The following is a 23554-nucleotide window of genomic DNA, read 5'->3' on the forward strand; positions in this document are numbered from 1 at the left end:
TGTGTGCTCACAGTTCAGAGCCTGGAGCCTGCTTCAGATTGTGTGTGTGTGTGTGTGTGTGTGTGTGTGTGTGTGTGTGTCCGTCCCTCCCCTGCTCACACTCTGTCTCTCTCTCAAAAATAAATAAAACATTAAAAAAAAATTTTTTTTTAAGTTTGATGGAGGGGTATTAGATAGTATGCCTGAGTGTATCTGAGAAAATCAGAGAAAGAATTACCCAGAAAGCATTGGCTTGAGCAGAGAGTTAAAAACAGGGTTGGAAAGAGCTGATAGCACATATAGAGGCCACTGTGAGCCAGAGTGAAAGCACATGATTTCAGGGTATTACTGAGGTTGTTTCAGTCTGCCGCATGTAATTGAGGCTGGAATGTCAGAAGATAAAGTTAGGGGCAAATTAAAGTAACAATGTAGCCTACTTATAAAGTGAGGATTCTAAGCTGTTGGTAATAACCTGGCAGGAGTATCAGGGGATTACTGTAGATTTACTCTTGGTATGCTTTGTATTCACAAAGTTCAAACACAATGTTGACAATTATCAGACGGCAGAATATTTAAACTGAAATTAATGTTTTTGCTGCTCTGTGAACAAAATCCTGGTACTTTAGGGTATTGCATTTGTTTATTTTTTCAAGACCCAGTTAATGTTAGCTATTTTTGCTATATGCTAATGCCTCTTCACCCTTACCTCTTGCAGACTCTTGCAGAGTCTCTTCTGTTTCTTGCCTGGTTACAACACTCCTGGTGTGGTACTATAATGCTTCCTTATGAAACTTTAAGATCCTTGACAGCAGGAAGTAACTATATTTTCTTCAAGTTTATAATTGCACTATTTGACATTATATTTAGCACACAGTGGGTGGTGCACTGGTAAATTTGCTTGCCAGAACTTTTGAAGAAGGGGCCAGCGAAGCATAGATCAATGGGTTGGGGAATTGTACATGAGAGTAGTCTACCAAAAAAAAAAAAATATTGGAGACAGGGTGAAATTTTCTAAACTCTTAAAAGGATTTGGCTTTGGGTTGAGGTAGATAGTTTCTCTATGCAAATTTTTGAATTCTGCTTTTCATTGATTGTGTCTTTCTGTCTTAGAATTTTAGAGCTGGGAAAAGGCATTTAGAGATTATGTGATCTAGTGTTCTCTCTTTACTTATACTTTGTGACCTTAATCCAGTTACTTAAACCTTTCCAAGTCTAAGTTTTCTCATTTGTAAAATGAAGGTACTCCTACATACCTCGTTGTTATAAGTTCGATTGAAATAATATTTAGGAATTCTTAGTAAGTAGTTAGACATGACAAATTAAATGGATTATGTAGTTTACCTTAAATGTGTGGCTAAATTTGGGCTAGGATCTGATTCCTTGAATTTGCATCCAGTGTTTCCTCATTGTCTCATAGTTGGTTCTTCTTTCCTTATTAATAACCTTTTCCCATTTGCAGTTTCCAGTTGATCTGGGCGAGGAAAAAAAAAATACACGCTTTACTCATTCAGTCCATGTCCATGCTAATTAAACATTAGTATGTACCAGTCACTGTGGTACATAGAGGAAGGACAGATGAGTAAGAAATGGTCTTATTCTTAGGGGTTTGGTGTCTAGAAGTAGAATATAGACCTCTAGAAAAACATAAAATTAAGTGTGTAGATTAATATGGATGATGTGGAGGATTTCAACAGCCTATATTGCAAGGGGGACATCTGGGGTCAAAGCCTCTCTATACAGCAGGTAAATAAAGGAGAGGTAGGTAATCACCAGTAGGAAGGAACTGTGAGGTATGTGAGAATGACTGGCTTAATATTGTTTGGGAGTTTGTGTGGAAGGTGGTGTTATTGTGGGCATTCTGGGGAGAAACTGAAGGTATAGTTTATTTGCAGTGAAACCAGGATTCTGGAGGATTCAGTGGAATAGACTTGGTATGAAAGAACCCAGGAAAGGAAGTGACTGGATGGGAAGTACACAGAAAGAACATAAGAGAAGGCAGTGCTGTTAGCATGCTTTCAAGCTCTCTAATGTAGATTCTAGGTAATTACTGTCTAGCTCTAACACAGAAGTCCTTTGAGATTGTTGCCATCTAACTATTGTGATCAATTCTCCTTTTTGCTACTATTTGCTGACTCTCCCAGGTATAGTATAATTTATTAACGACTTGGGCAACTGATCATTCTCTCATTACTGTTTAGTCCATGAGGTTGAATCTCTCAACAGCATAGCCTGGGATGAGGTTAACCCTAATCCCCCATGAATGAAATTGAAACTGGTACGGAAGTTGAAGAAATTGTAGTTTGTATAATAAGTAAGCTTTTAATTCTTTATATATTTAATGTCTTGTGTGTAGTGTATGTGTGTAGGTTAAATGTATCTTTAGAATACAGTATGAAGAGGTCTTGTATATCAAAGGCCTATTGAAGAAGACAGAGAAAATTTTTCCAAGAATTGATTCTCAATCAGGCATCAATGGCTCCACCACGAAGGAAACACACTGGTAAAGTCCTAAAGCCTTTAGGAAAATGGGGGGAGAGGGAGGATGGGGAGTGAAGTTAAGAATGCCCCTTCTTGGAGTCACTTTTTAAAAAAACCATTTCTTTGTGGAAATAAAGTCATTTTTTTAGATTCTCCTTACCTTTAGATGGACCTATGCGGAAGTGGTCGTTGTGTTTACCCGACTTGAGATTGGGAAGTACAGCCTCATTGTTAAGGCTTTATTAACAGGTGACCATTAATGAAGTATTCACCTTATCATTTCAATCCAGTTACTCTGGTAGATTTCACATTCTGAGGCTTAAAAAGTTGAAGAAAAAACGTCTTTGGTTCTGCTCTGTTTTAGTCAGTTCAAGTACAGGGGACTTAAACTGTAAGATTGAGAACACCAGGTCGTGTGCCGATTACGTTGTGGGTCAGAGTAGGTGTGATAGGTCAAGAGCTGATCGGAATGTTTGCCTTTTCTGGCTTACTAATTTTTCAAGTATTTATTGAGCACCTGTAATGTTAGTTGTGCGAGGCACTTGGAAACCTATCATGGCTTTGTTTTAAGCATTAGAGTTTTCTTGGATTTGGGCTAATAGCATAATATTTCAAATTTCAGCCCCCTGGCCTAAGAAAGGAATGCATTCTGGGTCAATCAAAAGACTGTTTCTAATCTTAAAGATGTGTAAAGATAAGGTCCTCTTTATAATCTCTGAGCTTCTTCTAGAAAATAACAATCCTGTTAGAAGTTTTTAAGCATCTTTCCCCTTGTTCTTTTATGTTTCTCATTGTGGTTCTTGTAGGATGTTAAATACATTTCCACCCCTTCCAAGTCCTTCCTTTTCCATATTTGTTCTACTTCTGTTTTTTACTGATTATATTATCCAACACTTTACTTTATTGTTCTTTAGTTTTATTGTTCTTTAGTGACTCCTTTCCACATTTTCTCAGGGTTCTAAAAATGAGCACCTATCATATGGCTATAGTTGTGAGTTTACCCCCCCTTAGCAACCTTGGAAAATTAAATATGGAAGTTACACCTTCTGATTCTTGGTTGTTTCTTCCTGTTAATCAAAATAACAGTACTTAAAATATTTTATTATGTAATGATTCATTTTAATAGGGTATCTTGTTCTCAGATACATTTTAGTCTCAAATATTTGAATTTCTGTGTTGAGGATTAACATAATTCTTTTTCTTTTTGAGTTGCTTCTATTTACTTTCATTTTTTGTCTTAGGGGCTATTTAGAAATCAGCGAGAATCCTTAGAATTTTAATCCTGAAGTTCAGTGTGATACTGGGAAAAACTTTTAAGGAATTAGGGAATAATGTGTTTAGGAAAGTTAATACTTTACTTTTTAAGAAGATTTTGTGTTTGTTTAGGTGGAAATGAATACTGTAAATTTTACATATAACACTGTAGACTGGATTTTCCATCTTATCCATGTCTTTGGGATTCTTGTTTTAGTTCCTAATTTTTTTCTTGCTCCCTACACAGGTATGTGCCATTCACTACCCCTACTATGTTGTATTGAGAATATCAGAGTAGAAAAGACTTGTCTAAAATCAAAGCTCTTTTGGGAGTGGGAAGGATCAAAGAATTGTTACTTGCCCATTTCACTTTCATGCATATCGGGCAACCCCATTTTGAGAAGAAGGTTTTTAAGCAACATTGATTTTAAGCAAATTGGTATACAGTTCTTCACCTGAAGATATTTTTGTTGAGTTGAAATATTTCTCATAAGTTGTATGTAAATAATATTTCAAAATCAAATTATTTAAAATCATATCATTTGCCATTTAAAGGAGTCCTACTGTGAGTTATTTTGTGAAATAATTCTCTTCTCTAATATACTGTTGGTTTCTGTTCAAATTTTTACTGGCTGGATTTGCAAGTGGTTCACACATATTTTGGAGTTCTTTTTTGAGAGAATGCCAGAAAAGTAATTGAGGTCCTGGTCCTGCCATGTTGGAATCTTAACATTTTCTTTTATTTTCTTTAGGTCTTTGTGCTATGGAAGTGCTTCCTCTTGCACTACCTTCTCCACCTCGTCAGTTATCAGAATCAGAAAAAAACCGGATGGAGGACCAGGAGGAAAATACTTTAAGAGAGCTGCGGTTGTTTCTCAGGGATGTAACCAAGAGGCTGGCGACGGATAAACGTTTTAACATCTTCAGCAAACCGGTGGATATTGAAGAGGTCTTGTTTCAGTAGTGTGCAAACAGTGAAGTTGAACTGGCTAAAAGAAAAAAATATTGACATCTTTTTTTGGAAGGAAAAAAGCAAAGGCATGGATGAATATTACCCCTAGCCTGTAAAATTTTAATCCATGTGATAACCACCAATGTCATCAGCAAACATCTGGTGACTTTTGGATGAAATTAGTGACCAATTCGTATGTCCTCTTATTTAGTATTGATCTTTGTGATCTCTTACTCTTCAATGTAAGAAGAGGATTAAAAGTTACTTTAGTGAAATGTCCATACTAGACTATTTTTATTCCAGGATAAATCTTGCTCTTAAAAAGTATATTGGTATTAACCAATCAATACCAATTAATTTTGGCATTTTCCAAATTGTGTATACGATTGTGAAAGAGGTGGCTAAGAAACCTGAAATTTGTCTTTCATATTTTGGAAATGCCTGTAACTAAGATGCTGTTTGATGTTAAGCATATCTTATGCCAAAATTATTTTTTTCTGCAAGGATTTTCTCAGCTCCCAGTGGAAAATTTCTCACTTTCAATGTGTATTGTTTTGTGTCCTTGTGGGAGCATGGTTTGTGGTGATAAGAAATTTTCCATTTGGAATCTACTATAATACCATAGTTAAAATTTGTTGTTTTTTTGTTTTGTTTTATCCTGGGATAATATAGCATGTGGATGAGCACGATGCAGTCTTTACTGGCCTTCTTCTTATAGTTCAGACTCCATGTTTGAACAGCTTTGGTGTTTTTAGTTTTAAGTTTTTTCTTCATCTTTTTATTAATTTGAATTTTGCAATGATTCATAGTTTAATGTTGTGTACTTCTTGTGAAATCTGTACTTTTGGACCTGAGCAGATTCCTTTGGAATCATTACCTCATCTATGACTGGGAAGAATGAACCAGTGTTGTTTTTCCCCTCTGAAAATAGCTATTTTCCTTCTTTGGGGGAGTAGAGGAACTATCTGTATTTTATTTGTATATTTATCCAAAATACATAGTTTTATCCATTTGATCCTTTTAACAACCTCACAGAATCATTATTTTTAAGTTGCAGCTGAGGAAACTGAGGCTCACAGGCAAGCGACATAGCCAAGACTCGGAGGTTTTTTTGAAATTCAAAGCCTGCATTCTTTATTTTATATCATAGCTACCTTAAATTTTCTATCGAAATGACAGGAATTGCTAATTTGCTTTTGCAATTAATACATACCATTTTACATTTGTGGAACATTTTTCTTCACCTCTTAGTGTTTTCAGATAAGTTAAAACTTTTAGCCCAACTTTAAGGATTATTTTAGATGTTTATTTTTATTTCAAATTGGGTATGGGCCTCTGACACTTATTTGATAAGGGCTTGATCTCAAGTCAACCTCCTGCACTAAACCAGTTTTGCCTTTCCTCCAGAGAACTCTCTTTCTTTCTAACCAGAAGAGATGGTCAGATTTCAAATGCCATGTGTGATAGAGTAAAAGTTTTATAAATGATGGTAAGGCAGTGGAAAGGGATAGAAAAATCTGGGTCAGATAAAACTTTTATTCAAGGGTTATGTTTCTTATTTTCTCTTTTATTCTTTGTTATGTTCATTCTGCTACTGGTTCTTTGTTCTTAAAGCTGAAAAGATAGAGGTCTGTGTGAAACACGAGGGGAAAACAAGATAACATTTAAATAACCTAAAACATAAACATTTATATTCAAATAATGAATTTGAAATGTTTAAAAACTATGGAATTCCAAAGCAGACTTCAGAGAAAGAAAAGTTTAGAAAATAAATGTAGAATTTAAAATTAAATATTAGAACAAAAATTTTATAATCTTTACTAGTATAAATTTTTGTAGTGCTTTGCAGTTAATAGACATTTTCCACATGTACTCAAGGCATGCCAATGCCAGGGCCAAGAATCCAACTAATAATACCTTCTGAACTATTGCTTGTTCATTATAGCTTCATTACCTCCCCTATAAGGAGATTGACTGGCTTTTTGACTCCTAGAAGTTCAGCAATAAAACATGCACACACAGTTAACCTAAACATTTTAAAACGTGTATAAAATATGTATATATGCGTGCGTATGTGTGTGTGAGAGAGTGTATGTGTGTGTTTGTGTGTGTTTGTGTGTGTATGTGTGTATTTGCAATGGAGAAAAAGTAGCCTTTAGTTTCAAAGAGTGGAAATTATCCTAGCTCCAGAATTTGATTCTGGAGTAAGTAGATGTTTCTAAGACTGTTTTTATACAGACCTGATTGCTTGATTTGAGATTTGCATTGGGGGAGGCAGTAGAGATAGGTTGGTAAGAGATTTCTTAGTGGTCAAGTGATATAGAACATTGGGCAAATTGTGACTTAATTAAGCTCCTATTTTGAGTTATCTCTCAGAAAATCAGCACAATAGAGCACATTTACTTATGAATTTATTTATGATTAGGGAAGTTCAAGTAAATCTTCTAGTCATGAAAGCAAAACTTATTTTTGTTATATAATTGACTCAAAATGTTTGTAATGACTCCAAAGGAGCAGAAAACACTTTCCATGAAACAATTCACCCTGGAAAATTGAGAAAGAAAGTGGTTTTTTTTTTTTGGTGGTGGTAGGGGGTGGGGGTTGTTTTGTTTTGTTTTGTTTAAAGATTTTAAAGAGATTTACCAGAGAACTTTTCTAATAAATAATATGAAAAATCTATGTTTCTTAATTTCCTTTAAAAAAATTTCTTGAAGTAACATGCATTGATACTTATTGGGTGCTTTTACCCATACATTCTCTTCTCAGGTATGTACAAAGGCCTGGGGGCAAAAACAGCTGACACAAATTGGCTTTATATTTCAAGATGAGAAACATTTCAGAGTTGATTTAGATATGACTTGAAACTGAAGCTTTTCATGGAAAGTATGACTTCAAAGTAGTAACTTTAGTAGCGTAAATTGCTCTACAATTTTATCCTTATTTGTAATTATTTTTTAGATCTTTAGATTGAATTTTTAAGTAATTTTATGGTTTTATTTTGTGTTTTTATGAGTAGATCATGTGAAATACCAGAAGTAATTTTCATTAAAATATCCTGTTTGTTTTAGGTTTCAGATTACCTTGAAGTAATCAAGGAACCAATGGATTTATCGACAGTAATAACTAAAATTGATAAGCATAATTACCTGACTGCTAAGGATTTTCTGAAAGATATTGACCTCATCTGTAGCAATGCTTTAGAGTACAATCCAGATAAGGACCCAGGAGGTAAGCATGCAGTGGGCAAGGTTCACTTTGGTGATCAATGAGAAGATATTTGAAAGTTTAAATACTAAAGTATGCTGATGTCTCAGATAGATAAGTTGGTTTTAATGACATATTATTGTACTTAGAAACTTTTTGAAGAGGAACGCATAATATACTTAAATTTCATTACTGAATTAATTTATTAAATTAAGTAATGGATTTAAATTAGAGGATTTTATTATTTTAAGTATTCTGTTCAGGGTTTAGTTTCTTCATTTACTTTTTACCTTTTGTACTTAGATTCTTGCTTTGTTCAGGTAGGGTGGAAAACTGGGTAATTGAGAATTTGATATAAACACTTTTTTAAGAGATCTGCTTAGATTTATAAAGATATTTATTTATTTAAATTCAAGTTAGTTAACATACAGTGTAGTATTGGTTTCAGAAGTAGAACCCAGTGATTCATCACTTATATAGAACACCCAGTGCTCATCCTAACAAGTACCTTCCTTAATGCCCTTCACCCATCTAGCCCATACCCCCACTCACCTCCCTCCAGTAGCCCTCAGTTTGTTCTCTGTATTTAAGAGTCTCTTATGGTTTGCTTCCCTCTCTGTTTTAATCTTATTTTTCCTTCCAAAGTTTGTTTATTTAGTCAACACCACCATTGCTGATAAACACTGGGAATTCTAAATTGGTGAGAACTCATTATAGGATATGTTTACATAGTAAAAGACCCCTTTAGGTAGACAGTATGTATTCTATGGATTGTGGGTATTTTTAATGTAAATTTATTGTTTTGTTCCTAATTCCACCCTGTACTGAAATCTGTAGTCCCAGCTCTTTGAGTGCCCTTCAGGGAGGACCGCCAGGAACATATCTGTAGTTAAACAAGATGGATTTACTGATTCCTTGTAACAAGGAAGAATATGTATCATGTAGAACAATATAGGATTTGAGCTTGTGTTAAGAATTTTGGAGAGGATTTAAGTATGACTTTACAGTAGATTGGATGCTATTGGGAAGTGGGGGTAATTTTGTGATTAGGTAATTTTAAGAACCTGGAAGACAAGAAGAATGGAGGAAGGCCAAAACTGTGATGGGTAAAGAAGCAGTGGTCACTCATAATCTCCAAGATAGGATTATACTAAGTTATTTTTGTGGCTGGGACAATGTTCATGCTTTTGTCTATGTTTACATATGATTTTGAGGTGCTCTTACTTTATCTTGATTCATCATGGTCACAGAGTGGCCTTTTCTGAGGTTGTGTTCTATAAAATTGTTTATATTTGATATGAGTACACCAAGGCCTAGCTGATAGCGCCAGTCCAATTTCCAGCTGGCAGGGGCTGTTATTCTCTTTCTCAACCTATTGAGAATTCTGTTCTTCAACAGGTGATACACATCAAAGATGTTTTTTTATTTCTTACGAATGTATGTAAGTTTCAGTCATCTAAAGTATTTAGTATACAGTTTCTGCTTTGTTTCTGTATTTATGGGCAGTAGTTCTTAGGCTACATGTTAGAACCTGTATTTGTCGTTTTCAAATGAAATTAAGTATTTCTTATCTAAATTTAGAGCACAGTAAATCACATGTCCTAATACCAAGTTAAGAGGCAGAATGAAATTTTACATAGCTGCACCTGGTATCAGTTCTTAAGCTTTGTATTAGGACATTTGCCTCCTTAGTTTTTGTTTCTTTTGCTTCATTTTGACTTTTTTTTATATATGTTGTATAGAAAAATTTCTAAAGATTAAAAACAGATTATTAAAGTAACCTTTAATTCCATTATCTTGTGTTCTTTCTTTCTCTTACACAGATGTATTGTATATGGAATACTTAGGTGCATATCTTTATTAAAATAAGAACATAATTTTTATAAACTTTGTCATTCGTGCAGTATTTTGTGAAAAGCTTATGAGCTAATATATTTCTAAGACATTATTTTAATCACATAGATGTACTGTAATAGCCAATACCCTATTGATGGACATATTAGATTTTTTAGTTTTTTCCTCTATTATAACACTGATGACTGTCTTTGTAGCATAAATTTTTTGTACATCCTTAGCTATTTCCTTAGAATGAATTTCTTAAAGTGAAATTTCTGAATCAAGGGATGTATATATCTCTTTTAAGCCTTTTAATCTGTATTGTTAAATTCTACTCACAATTTTTTTTTCTTTTACCAGCAACATCAGGGTCACTGTTAGCCAGTATAACAATTTTATGTGAACGAGAGAATCTCATTCTTCTGTGTAGATGGTATCCTGCAACAGGATCACAGTTTGGGTGGTGAGAGGAATGGGCTGGATGTCAGCTTCATTTGATTTCCTTGCTGGAGCCCTTGGTGAGGGTCCAGTCTGCACAAGCGTCTATAGTGGCATTGAGCAAAGTATGAGAGTACTGAGTGCCTACACTGTGTTTTAGTTTTCAAGACACAGAGGTTGCTGAAACTGTAGTAAATAAGAGCTTAGACTTTGGATTTATACTTAAGTGTTGGTCCCCATTCTGCAGTTTCCTAGTTCATTAACACAATCGAGTTTAGTCCTCTAAATTTAGTATCCTTATCTGCAGAATAGGGATAATTATGGTATTCTTCTCATGGGGGTCATTGTAAGGGTTAAATGAGAAAATGTATTAGGTTAAACCTTAAAAACCACGATTTTCATATGGTTCAACCTAAATACCTTAAGCCCTTAGCATAGTGCCAGAGACATGGTAAGTGTTCCATAGAAGTTAGTAGTCGTATTTTTATTATTATCATTATTATTATTGAAATTGTGCTTTAATTTTTTATAATTAGGTGCTTAGTGGGTACCAATTGCTGCATATTATATTCCCTGAACCACATTGAAAATTTAATCTATTTTAGAAAAAATTTAGGGACTGATTGTAAAAAATAAATATTTGAATGGTTAGAAAAAGCCAGTTTAGAAGTTTAATCCAGATTTTCCCCCACATGTTACTTAATTATAAGCACATTGAAATAACACTACTTTTAAGAAAGAAGCAATGGTTTCTGGTGCATAATAACCTTTTCCTATCCAGTGCAGTTGTATAATCAAACAACATGGCTGTATCTCACAGAGTTCACATGGTACACTTGTAACTTTGTTTCTTCACTGTTTTAGATGCAAAAAAGTCTGATATAATTCAAAAACATCATTTTGGCTCTGTTCAAGTTATTTCATATCTTTACGTTAAGAGGCCTGGTTTTTTCTTAGCAGCAGAACCACTTGTTATGTATTAGGAAAACAACCTCAGGGTCTGTTGTGTAGCAAGTGGAAATTACATGAATGTTGTATTACTTTTACAAGCTCCCATGAGTATTTGAAAGCTTACAGTGTTCTGTTTTGTAGAACCCTTGGCCATTTGGGAAAACAAAAGACTAGCATACACATAGAAGACAAAAGCCAGTATTCTGAAGGCTATGCATATTGCCCAAGTGTTTACCCAGATTCTCTCCCTTGAGGATGATGTGGACAGAAATTAAATATGTTAGCCGAAAGAATTTCAACTTGTGCTAAATGTAACTAGTATCAGATATTTGACCCTAATTATTATCTTACAGATATGTGATACATATGTTTAACTCTTCCCCATTCTGTGTCTTGTGTCTCTTTTCTAGCCCTCAGTTGCATTCACATATATTCTGTCATTTAGCTAATTTTGCTGAGATTTCAGCCCTAGTCTTGAGTCTTCTCAAAATCTTCCATTTTGTACTAGTTGCTTAGGAATAAAAGCTCACAGCTTCACTCCAGCTTTTGGATCCCTCTGTGGGCTCTGTTTTAGCCATACTCATTCGTATTCTTTATTAGTATTTATGAGTACCATGTACTAGTTACTGAGCTGCGTGCATAGAATACAAAGACGACTGTGACAATCCTTGCCTCTTGCGGTAGAGATACTCAGACATAATAAATGTTGAATAATTACTGTGTGGCAGATACATTATGCTCTGTGTTATGGTTTTAGTTTGCTAGAGCTTCTATAACAAAATGCTACAGACTAAAAGTGGCTTAAAACACAGAGATTAATTTTCTTACAGTTCTGGAAGCTAGAAGTCCAAAATGAAAGTGTTAGCAGGTTTGGTTTCTCTTGACGCTTTTCTCTTTGGCTTGCAGATGGCTACCTTCTTTCTGCGTCCTCATGTGGTCTTTTCTCTGTGTGCGTGCACCCCTGGTATCTCTTTGTCCAAATTTCCCCTTCTTGTAAGGACACAGATCAGATTAGAACGTATCCATACAGCCTTATTTTATCTTAATTACCTCTTTAAAGGTTCTACTTTATTTTATTTTTTAAGTTTTTTTTACTTATTTTGAGAAAGAGAGAGAGGGAGAGAGAGAGTGAGTGAGTGAGCACAGGTGGGACAGGGCCTGTCAGTGCAGAGCCCGAAGTGGGGTTCAATCTCACAAACAGTGAGATCATGACCTGAGCAGAAATCAGCACACTTAACCGACTGAGCCACCCAGATGCCCCTAAAGGGTCTGCTTTAAATACAGTCACATTCTAAGATACTAGGGATTAGAGCTTTGACATACGAACTTTGAGTGGTGGAGGGGAACCCAGGTCAGCCCCTCAAAGTTATATATATAGAGATAAATAAGCCACAGTCCTTACTATCTAGAAACTTACTCTATTATAGGAATGACAAATACAAATGACAATTATAATAGATTTTTAAGGTATAGAGATAGTATAGAGGTGGTGATTATGATTTTATGATTTTTATGATCTTGTCTTCAAGTGACCACAGATGATTATAATGCAGTTTTATAAGGTTTCTATTAGAACTATGTGCACAGTGTGAGTGGAGCACAGAGGAGAAGACCCTACATGGAGTTGAGTAAGATTGAGTAGGGCATTCATTCCAGCCTGAGAGAAGTAGTGTACAAAGTTAGAAAAAGAAAGCGAAGGTGGCTGGAGAATAGAGTCCCTAGAGTGGAGGAGTGTTGGGAAGTCTACTCTCCTCCTCGCCGAGTCTCCATTCATGAAGTATTCTCTTATGGATAAACTGTGGTCAGTACTGAGAATATACAGCTCTGGCCTCTAAGATGCCTAAATTCTACTGAGTAGAGAGTGTCCTGCAGATAACTAAATGTCATAGGAAGTTCCCCGTCTTCTTTTGATCATGTGTAAGGACTTCAGAGTTTCTTTTCTAAATGATAAGGAGCCATTGGGTGGTTTTGAGACAGAAGGTGATACAATTCAATTTGCATTTAAGAGTATAGTATTAAATGCAGTATCATGATAAGCAGTATCAGTTTTGGGGTAAGGTCAAGGGAGTGCAGAGATGATGGTTAGAAGATCAATTACAATTCAGTTGCAGTGGCAGCAGAGATTGAACATAGAGGGCTTAGTGATTGATAAATTAGATATGACTGACAGAAATCAAAATGACTCCTGAGTTTTTGATCTGAGTATTTAAGGAATATGAGAAGTAAACCAATGGAGGAACAGGTTTATGGGCAGTATGCTAACTTTAATTTTGGACGTGTTAGTATGAGTTAATCTTTGGTGCACCCAGGTAAAATGCAGACATTATAGAATAGTAGTTGTATATATGGTTCTAGAGGTTGGGAGACATTTGGGCAAGAAACATGGTTGGAATCATCAGTGTGTAGGAGTGAATGAGATCATGTAGTTAGTATATAGAATGAGAAGAGAGAGAAGCCTAGGAGATCCTCCTGTAGGAAATATAGATCCCAATCTCAATGTAGGTTCTTGTCTTACTGTTGGAACCTAGGGTACCTTTGTTAAATGTATTGCCCCTGCTGGGAGTGTGAACATTTTTTTTTTAATGTTTATTTATTTTTGAGACAGAGACAGAGCATGAGTGGGGGAGGGGCAGAGAGCAAGGGAGACACAATCTGAAGCAGGCTCCAGGCTCTGAGCTGTCAGCACAGAGCCCGACGCGGGGCTCAAACTCGCGGGGCTCAAACTTGTCAACTGAGAGATTATGACCTGAGCCAAAGTCAGACTCTCAACCGACTGAGCCACCCAGGAGCCCCGACACTTTTTTATTCTTCAACCATTTTCATTGAGGTGTCAGTTATATAGAGTACATTGTTTTTAAAACTACATATATCTTTTAAAATCCTACTTAGCCTTCAAGGAATATTAAATGCTACATTCGTGGAAGATTTTGTTTTTGGTCCTTCCCATTATTAAGTAATCCTTTCATCTTGGAATCATAGCACTGTGTAACTTTTCTGAGACATTTAATACCCATTCCTTTACCCCACTCCCATGACCTGAAGTAGTTACTTGTTTACATATCTCTATCCCTTGTTTTAGACTCCAAGCTGATAAGGAACAGGATCTGTGTAGGCATCTATATGGAGCATATTCTTAGCAAATGTGGCCAGTTAGTAAATTTCACTAATTGTTCTCCAGTTGAAGGAGTTTCAGATTAGATAGAAATTATAAAATGGAGACATGATAACATAATGCAGATATAAGCCAATAAATACATAAAATTTCTTAATTATGAAGTAATTTGGGATGAAAAAAATCATCTCATAAAAATTAATTTTTCTTGGGGTGCCTGGGTGGCTCAGTCAGTTAAGTGTCCGACTTCGGCTCAGGTCGTGATCTCACGGTTTGTGAGTTCGAGCCCCGTGTCGGGCTCTGTGCTGACAGCTTGGAGCCTGGAGCCTGCTTCGGATTCTGTGTCTCCCTCTTTCTCTGTTCCTCCCCTGCTCTCACTCTGTCTCTCTCTCACTCTCTCAAAAATAATAAAGATTAAAAAAAGTTAATTTTTCTTAAAAACCTTACTAACCTTTCATAATAATTTTATTGAAAAAATAAAACCTAGCTAATATACTTCTGTTTGCCAAAATACAAAAGAAACATTTACACATTGATAATAGTTATCATTTTCTTAAAATTAGTGATTTTGTTGATTGTATACATACTCATCAATTTGTCCTTATAGCCATTATTTTTTATTGAAGGCAAATGTACATGGTGATATCTTTATAGATATAAGGGGGTTGGGGCTTAGAGATTACGTAATTTGTATGCAACGTCACAAATGTTATATGGCATAACTGAGTGGATTGAGTTCTGTCTTTAAAGCGAATGTGTGTAGTTTTATTACCTGGATTTTGAGAATCTTAAGATCATAAAGTACAAGACAAAAGAATTGGCAAATATGTAGCTTATATTCATGCACAATTGTAAAGCAAGGATTTTAGGTGTGATGTCCATGAGAGAATCTCTGAACAACTACATCCAAAATTGTATACCTGTATAATTTTTCATTTTCGTCACATGCTTATAAGGATCTCAGATGACCCCCCTACATCTCCAAAAAAGATGAAGATCTAAGACATGACATCTCTTCTAGTTTTAATATTCTGTAAGCTTATGATTCTTTGCTGTGTATAAACAAAAACACAGCTCTAAGACAAGAATGATTAAAAATAATTATGATAGAAAATAATTATGATAGGCACATGAAAAATATTGTTTCCTCATCAAATGCAGATCTCTTTAGAATAAATTCCTTGTCCTTCAGACCAGTGAGAAATTTTTATGGAATTTTTTTTTCATTCATTCATTTCCCATTTAATTGGGAATGGGATGTGGCAGGGAGGCATATATTTAAAAAGGCAAAAAGAAAGTTACTGAGTTAATTTTAGAGTGATAATATGCTAGGTAGATCATGGCTTTATATTTAATCTTACCTCTTTCTTAGCTGTTTTCAAGCTGAGGTAGAAAGTCAGTGGCGGAAAATTGTGGTATCTCCTGCACCACAAACATTGTGTTATCGGCTTGAAGGTATAGCTACTTCTAAGGGTATTTATTGTAGGTTTTTATGTGTAGTAGCTAAAATTTGAAGCAGCTTAAAACTTCCTTTTTTAAAAAAATGTTTGTTCATTTTGAGAGGGAGTGAGCTAGCGAGAGAGTGTGCGCTGAGGAGGGTGGGGGGAAGCAGGAGAGGAAGGATCCCAAACAGGCTCTGTGCTTGAACGCAGGGCTTGAACTCACGAACTGTGAGAACATGACCTGAGAAGAATTCACGAGTAGGAATCTTAACTGACTGAGCTACCCAGGCACCCCGCAACTTAAAACTTATAACAGTAGAACAATAATTTTGAAAAATTAAAACACATGCTACTTTGGATTTTTACACAGCTTTTATAGTTTGGTTCTCAAAGAATATTTGACAGTTATCAGGAGACTTCTGATTTTGGCTGTGGTGGAGTAGAAGGGATTGAATTCCTCTCCTACCTGAAACAATGAAACAACTGAACAAAGTGTATGAAAAAACAAGTTTGAAGCCATTGGATAGCAAGAAATGAAGGGCAGTGATCTCCGAAAGATGAGAAACCAGAAGTTGAGCACTGTAGTTGCCTGGAGAGTTTCCAGACTGTAGTCCAGGAAGGAAGGGCCCAGGCAGAGTCTGGAAGTGTACCTGACAGAGACAGAGCTGGGAATATAAGGAGGTCATAGTAGGTAGAGTTCTCAGAGTAGAAAGAAAGAAATCTGCCCAGAGAGAGCACTCTGGAGATCAGAAGAGCCTCCTCCAGTCGGCAGCTGAATACTGATTGGTGTATACATTTGAGGAAACGACCTGAGACCAGAGAAAGGGAATATTCCTTCAAGCTCACACAGGGCTAGCAGTAGTGCAGCAAATAATTAGAGCTAATAAACCAACAAGGAGATAACATGGGATCGTAAATGAGTACACATCCAAATGAAGTGAGAGAAAGAGGGAAAAGGGAACAAAGAGCAGATGGGACAAGTAGAAAATAAACAGCAACTTTACTAACAATCACATAAATCACATTAAGAATAGACTGTCAAAAATAAACCATCTATTTTGGTGTTGTCTCAATAGCTTAAATTTGTTTTTGTTACCCTTGCCTGAGGAGACATATCTAGAAAAATGTTGCTGTGGCTGATGTCAGGGAAATTCTCTGTGTTCTCTTCTAGGAATTTTATGGTTTCAGGTCTCACATTTAAGTCTTTAATCCATTTTGAGTTTATTTTTGTGTATGATGTAAGAAAGTGGACCAGTTTCATTCTTGTGCACATAACTATCCAGTTTTCCCAACACCATTTGTTGAAGAGACTGTCTTTTCCTCACGTAATATTCTTGCCTCTTTTGTCATAGGTTAATTTACCATATAAGCATGTATTTACTTCTGGGCTTTTTATTCTGTTGTATTGTCTGTTTTTGTGCTAGTACCAAACTGTTTTGATTCTTACAGCTTTGTAGTGTATCTTGAAATCTGTAATTGTGATACCTCCAGCTTTGTTTTCCTTTTTCAGAGATTGCTTCGGCTCTTTAGGGTCTTTTGTGGTTCCATACACATTTCAGTATTATTTGTTCTAGTTTTGTGAAAAATGGTATTTTGATAGGGATAGGTTTTTTGTGTTGAATCTGTAGATCGCTTTGGGTAGTATAGACATTTTAACAATACTAATTATTTCGATTTATGAGCTTGGATATCTTTCCATTTGTTTGTATTACCTTCAGTTTCTTTTCTGACTGTTTTATAGTTTTCAGAGTATAGGTTTTTCATTTCTTTGTTAAAGTTTATTTCTAGGTATTTTTTTGGTGTGATCAAAATGTGTACTTTAAATATGTGTACTTTAATATATCTTTTCTATACCATAATAGATCTAGTTTTTTAAAAAAAAGATTTAGGGAAGTACAATATGTGAAATAATAAATTCAGGTTACACAGTTGTTGTGGTTTTTGGGTCATAAGTTTGTGAGACCTATATTCATTTATCTCCATATATTCATGATACCTCCTTTGGATATTTTTTATGTGTATCCAGACTAAACCTCTTTAAACTTAACTCTAATTTCTAACTTCTTTTCCTCCTTCTGTCTTTATTTATTCTCTAGTTTTTGCATCTTTGTGTTACTTTTCATTTTCCCATTTTTCATGCAAGAAACTAGAGAATTATCTTTGATACTTATCTTATCCCATACTTCATCATCAAGTTGTGTCATTGAGAACATATCTCAAATCTGTAATCTCTTTACCACCACCACCACCTTCCTGGTTCAATTTGCTGTCCTCTCTCACTAAAAAAAAAAAAGCCTTCTTGATTATATTCCCTGATTTTATTCTTGACCCCTTCAATCTAATTTCCAGGTAATAGCTAGAGATGATCTTAAGAAGATGTTCACTTAAGTCATGTTACTTCCCTGCTCTGATCTTTTTGACGTTTTCTCGTTGCTCTTAGGATAAAGTCTGAATCCTTTAAATATAATCAGGTTCCCATTTGTCTCTTGTTTATTGTATTCTTACCACAGAGGCTAGTTTTTAGTTTTTTGAAATCTCCAAGATCTTTTTACTCCAGAACTTTATCCCGTGGTGTTTTCTGAGCCTGCACTGGTTTTCCCACTACTCTTTCAGTGCCTTGCAGTGCAGGCTTTTCAGTCTTCGCTTAAATGCTGCTTCTTCAGAGAGGCCTTTTCTGACTTGTCCAATCCGAATTGGCATCCACACCAAATGCCATGTGGGTTTTCATTGTAGCTATGATTCAGGGTTTTGGGGTGTGAGGAAAGGGGTGAGGGAAGTATTTATTTATATGTGTGTATGAGAGATTATTTGATTAATACCTCTTTCCTATACTCATCCAAAAAGTTCCTTGACAGTGGAGACCTCTCTTGTTCACTACCATCTAGCCATCACCTGGCTCAGTTCCTGGTACAACTGACAACATTTATTAAATGAATGTTTAGAGAAAATGTGTTGGAAAGAAATATACCAGTGTTGCCTTTTAGTGTTGCACATTGTAAGATTTCCACAATGAACTATTAGGAGTTTCTAACAAGAAAAATTATACATAAAATGTCTATACTTTTTGCCATTACTAGGGATGAAAAAGCAGATGTTATTATGAGACTTGGGGTTTTAGTTTTTGATACTTTGTAAAATAAGTGGCCTCGATAATGCTTACTTGACTTTTAATACCTTGGAGCTGCATAGCTCTACACCGTACTTTTTAGGTTGTATTGTTGATGAATACTGGCTTCTGGGTTCGGGTAAAGCAGAGACTTAGTACAAATGTTAGGTATAATTCACCTAAAAGGATGTATGTATTTCTTGCCCGGATCTACCTACAATTTATTTACCATTTTGCATTCTTTAGCTTAGCGTGTCTTGCTGTATTTTTCTAGTTCTGTTAGTTTTTTGATAGGTCATCTTTACTTAGGATATATTATATTCTTCACAGTTTTTACCAGTTTTCACTAAATGGAGAAAATTAAGATTTTCTGAATTCTCAGTATCCATCTATGGCAACTTTGGTGCTGGACATAATGGTGAATATCCTCCAAATCTCTTAAAGTTTTTATTGAAAATCATATATGTTTGTTTTTTAAAATATAAAGTAAAGCTTTGTATCTTTGAGATAATGATTTGTTAAATAGGCTTATTAGTTCAGTTGACCCTGAACAACATAGGTTTGAACTGCCTGGGTCCACTTACCATGGATGTTTTTTAGTAAATGCAGGATAGTACTGTAAGTGTGTTTTCTCTTACGATTTTCTTCACATTTCCTTTTCTCTAGCTTACTTTATTGTAAGACTACAGTGTATGATATATACAACGTACAAAATATGTGTTAATGGACTATTTATGTTACATGTAAGACTTCTGGTCAGCATTAGGCTATCACTAGCAAGTTTTTTGGGGAATCCAAAGTTACACATGGATTTTCGACTGTGTGGGGGAGTTGGCACCCTAACCCCCTGTGTTGTACAAGGGTTACCTGTACTTTGAAGTTCTGAAAATAACAGTTCTCAGAAAATTATGAATGTGACTCAGTGGCTTATTATATTTATTTTTTACTCATCATTTAAATGAACTTGTTTCTCACCCAGAAATGCTTTTTACAATTTTATTTAAGTGTTTGTATTCTTTTGTTTCTCTTTTTTAAATGCCCTTTGTTAATGTTATTTCATTTATATGTATAATAAATGTATACCAACTTTTTTAACAGATAAAATAATTAGACACAGGGCTTGTACCCTGAAGGACACTGCACATGCCATCATTGCAGCTGAATTGGATCCAGAATTTAATAAACTCTGTGAAGAAATAAAGGAAGCAAGAATAAAAAGAGGTAAGTTCTAGAAATGACCTTGGCTACTGAAGCCCAAGAGTCATTGAATGTTACTGGGTGGTGTCTCTTCAGCGTTGCTGGCAGAATGAAAATAATGCATCCTGAGGCACAGACTGTATATAATTTCTGATATTAATATGTGTCATTTAAATTCTCAAAGATACATATATTTTTAAGTTTATTTATTTTGGGAGAGAGAAAGTGCATGTGGGGGGAAGGGCAGAGAGAGAGGAGAGAGTGAGAATCCCAAACAGACTTGGCACCTGCAGCATGGAGCTCGATGGGGGGCTTGAACTCTTACACTGTGAGATCATGACCTGAGCTGAAGTCAGACACTTAACCAACTGAGCCACACAGGTGCCCCTTAAAGATATTTTACTTTTACTTTTTGTGAAAGTTTTAGTGCAGCAATGCAAATTACAGAAATAGAGTTCTGTTCAGTGAAATTTTTTTTGCAGGAATATCTCTTTGTTAATTATTGTTTTTTTTTTCTTTTTTAAACTAAAAATTTTTAAATTGTTTTTAATCTTTTTCTTTTTTTAGAGAGAGAGAGAGAGAGAGCGAGGAGCAAGTGAGCGAGGAGCAGAGAGAGAGAGGGAGAGAGAATGCCACAAGGGGCAGAGAGAGAGACGGAGAGAGAGAAAAGCAGGGTCACCTGAAGTGGGGCTCGTGTTTTTACCCAAAGTGGGGCTCATGTTCACCTGAAATGGGGCTCGAGCTCACCCAGAGCTGGGTTCGTGCTCACCTGATGTGGGACTTGAACTCACGGAACTGTGAGATCATGGCCTGAGCTGAAGTCAGATGCTTAACTGACTGGGCCATCCAGGCACCCTATTGATTTTTATTCTTAAAGGATTTAGATAGACCTTCATATCTGTAGAGGGCTTACTTTTTAAAAGCTTTTAGAAATACTGTTTTTGTTTTCCCTGTTGATAGTTATGTGCAGTTTTGTTAATATAAAAATAAAGAATTAGCAAATGTGGTTTGTTCATTGAATGTATAATCCTGTCCTTGAGGAACCCACACTTTAGTAGGAGACAGAGAGAAATGTGAAACGAATCAAGTACAGTTGTGGTATATGAATCGATTGGAACATGTTTATAGCACAGAGGAGAGACCTCCTGTTAAGGATCCCAGCATTTTGTCCAGAGTTTGGGGAATGAATATAGGGGTGTTGTCTCTAGTGGAGCAGAAGAAGGGAGGCAGTGACGGAGGAGGAGGTGGTATTTGTAAGCACAGCAGATAATAGCATGTGTAAAGGCACAGAGATGTGAAATAACATGGTGTATTTGAAGAACTGAAAACGGTTTGGTATTGCTGAAGCTGTACAGAATGGTGGGAAATAGAGCTCAAGAGATGAGCGGAGTCCAGGACATTGAAATTAAGGAGCTTTTTTTCTACTTCCTTAGGCCCTCCCGGGTCACCGAATCTTATAATATAGGGTCTGGATATCATAGCATGTGGCATTTTGTCTTTTTTTTTTTTGGGGGGGGGTCTCTCTTCCTTATTTGGAACGTAAGTGTTGTGAATGGTTTGTTCACAGCCCTGCTGAAGTCCCTGGAACTCTGTCCTATAAATATTTGAATGAATCAATGCCAATGCTAAGGAGCTTAGACTTTATCCTGTAGGTCAGTGTCTTTCAAAATGTATGTGCCTAATACCCACATCAGCTTATTAGACTTAGTGAGTTAGATTCTCCGAGAGGAGTGAGGCTGAGAAATCTGCACTTTAACAAACTACTCAAGTGGTTTTTTTGTACGCTAAAGTTGAGAATCATTGCCATAATATGTGTCATTGAAGTATTTTAAGCTGTGGAGTGAATTGGTACATTGCTATGGCAGCAGGAAAATAGCAAGGTCTCAATGTGGCAGGATAGGAAGATGAGAGACAATTTAAAAAACTGTTGGAGCCAGTTTGGAAAACAGTTGGGCAGTTTCTAAAAAATTAAGCATAACATTTACCATACGACTCAGTGATTCTACTCCTAGGAAACACCCCAGAGAAATGAAAACACATGCCCATATAAAGACTATTCATAACAGCTAAAAACTGGAAAGAACGCAAATGTCCCATCAGCTGGTGAATGGGTAAGCAAATGGTATACAGATACTGCTCAGCCACAGAAAAGAACCAAGTACTGATACATGGTACAACATAGATGAACTTCAGAAACATTATCCTAAGGGAAAGAATCTAGTCACAAAAGACCACCTGTGTGTGATTCCATTTATGTGGAACATTCACAAAAGACAGGTCTGTGGAGACAAAGGGTAGATTAGTGGTGGCATGGAATAGTTATGGTGATTGCATAGCTCTGCAAGTTTACTAAAATCATTTAATTGCATGCTTAAAATGAGTGATTTTTATGTTATGTAAATTGTACCTCAGTAAAGCTGTTGGAGGAAAAAAACTGTTGGAGCTGTCCAGAGTTTTAATTATCAAAGAGGGCATTGTTAGGGAAGGAAAAGTCAAAATTGGCTGCCATATTACAGGTTTAATGACTTAGTAGATGCTAATACTACCAATAGAGATAGGGAATAACTCCATAGAGATAGGGATGGACAGGTTTTTTTGTGAAGAAAGATAAACTAGTTATCTTTAATTCGACCTATCTTTAGGATATCTAGTTGGAGATATCAAAGAGGCAGTTGGATATATGGGTCAGAAACTCAAGACATGCTTGGGGTAAACATGGATTTGGGAATTATTATGTAGTGGTAGTAGAAGCTGAAGGCATGAATGATACTTTATGGTAGAAGGTATAGATCAGAGTGAGAAGAAAAGGGATTCCAGAGACAACCCTAGGAAACATCAACATTTCAGGACCACCTAGAAGAAACAAGTCTAGTGAAGGAAATTGAGATGGAGTGGTTACTCTTAGGAAGATAATATCGGAAAACCAAACTTACTGCAGTGTGGTGTGACAGGCAGCTAACACCAGCTAACCCATTCATGTGAATGGGGTTTAATGGACCAACAGACACTTACTACATTCTAAGATGGCAGAAATAATGACTTTTAGACCATATATTATCGTTGTCCTACAGTCATAAGAATGTGTGCCTTTGCAAATTAAACCGAGTAAACATAGGGTTCCTTTAAGGATTATGTGTTAAGCATGGCCTGCTAGGTTATTCTGTTATGATTTTATATCTAGTTTCTTTTCCATCTTAAAACAAACGATGCTTTTTTCATCCAAATTACAAACTGTCCAGGTATAATTAATGACTAAAACTTAGTTCTATATTTCAAACTTTTTTTTTTTAACCTTGTTGGTTTATGTAGCTAGGAATATTTAAATGGGTGTTGCTTATCTTCTGCCTGCAGGCTTATCGGTAACAGCAGAACAAATAAATCCTCATGGCACTGGAGCTCGGAAGACAGAAACTAGAGTTGAAGAGGCATTTCGGCACAAACAAAGAAATCCATTGGATGTCTGGCACAACTCTGCAAATAAATGTGCATGTGAGTGTTTGAGGAGACCCTGTTATCCAATAGTGGGGACACCTGAGAAGGATGCAGATTTGTTAGGAACTGGGGACACAAACCAGGTGCTGTTGTTTCCCCACACATCTTCTCAG

General features: G+C 35.8%; 1 protein-coding gene across 1 annotated transcript in view; it reads left to right on the forward strand.

Moving 5' to 3' along the window:
- The window catches only part of ATAD2B (ATPase family AAA domain containing 2B), a 164579-nt gene that overhangs the window by 128429 nt on the left and 12596 nt on the right, over nucleotides 1-23554 (forward strand). Inside the window, 7 exon segments of the mRNA XM_030311561.1 lie at nucleotides 2346-2385; nucleotides 2388-2408; nucleotides 2411-2479; nucleotides 4464-4660; nucleotides 7732-7891; nucleotides 19851-19973; nucleotides 23301-23438. Coding sequence (XP_030167421.1) covers nucleotides 2346-2385; nucleotides 2388-2408; nucleotides 2411-2479; nucleotides 4464-4660; nucleotides 7732-7891; nucleotides 19851-19973; nucleotides 23301-23438 — 748 coding nt within the window.

Source organism: Lynx canadensis, chromosome A3, assembly GCF_007474595.2.
Source record: "Lynx canadensis isolate LIC74 chromosome A3, mLynCan4.pri.v2, whole genome shotgun sequence".
NCBI classification, from domain to species: Eukaryota; Metazoa; Chordata; class Mammalia; order Carnivora; family Felidae; genus Lynx; species Lynx canadensis.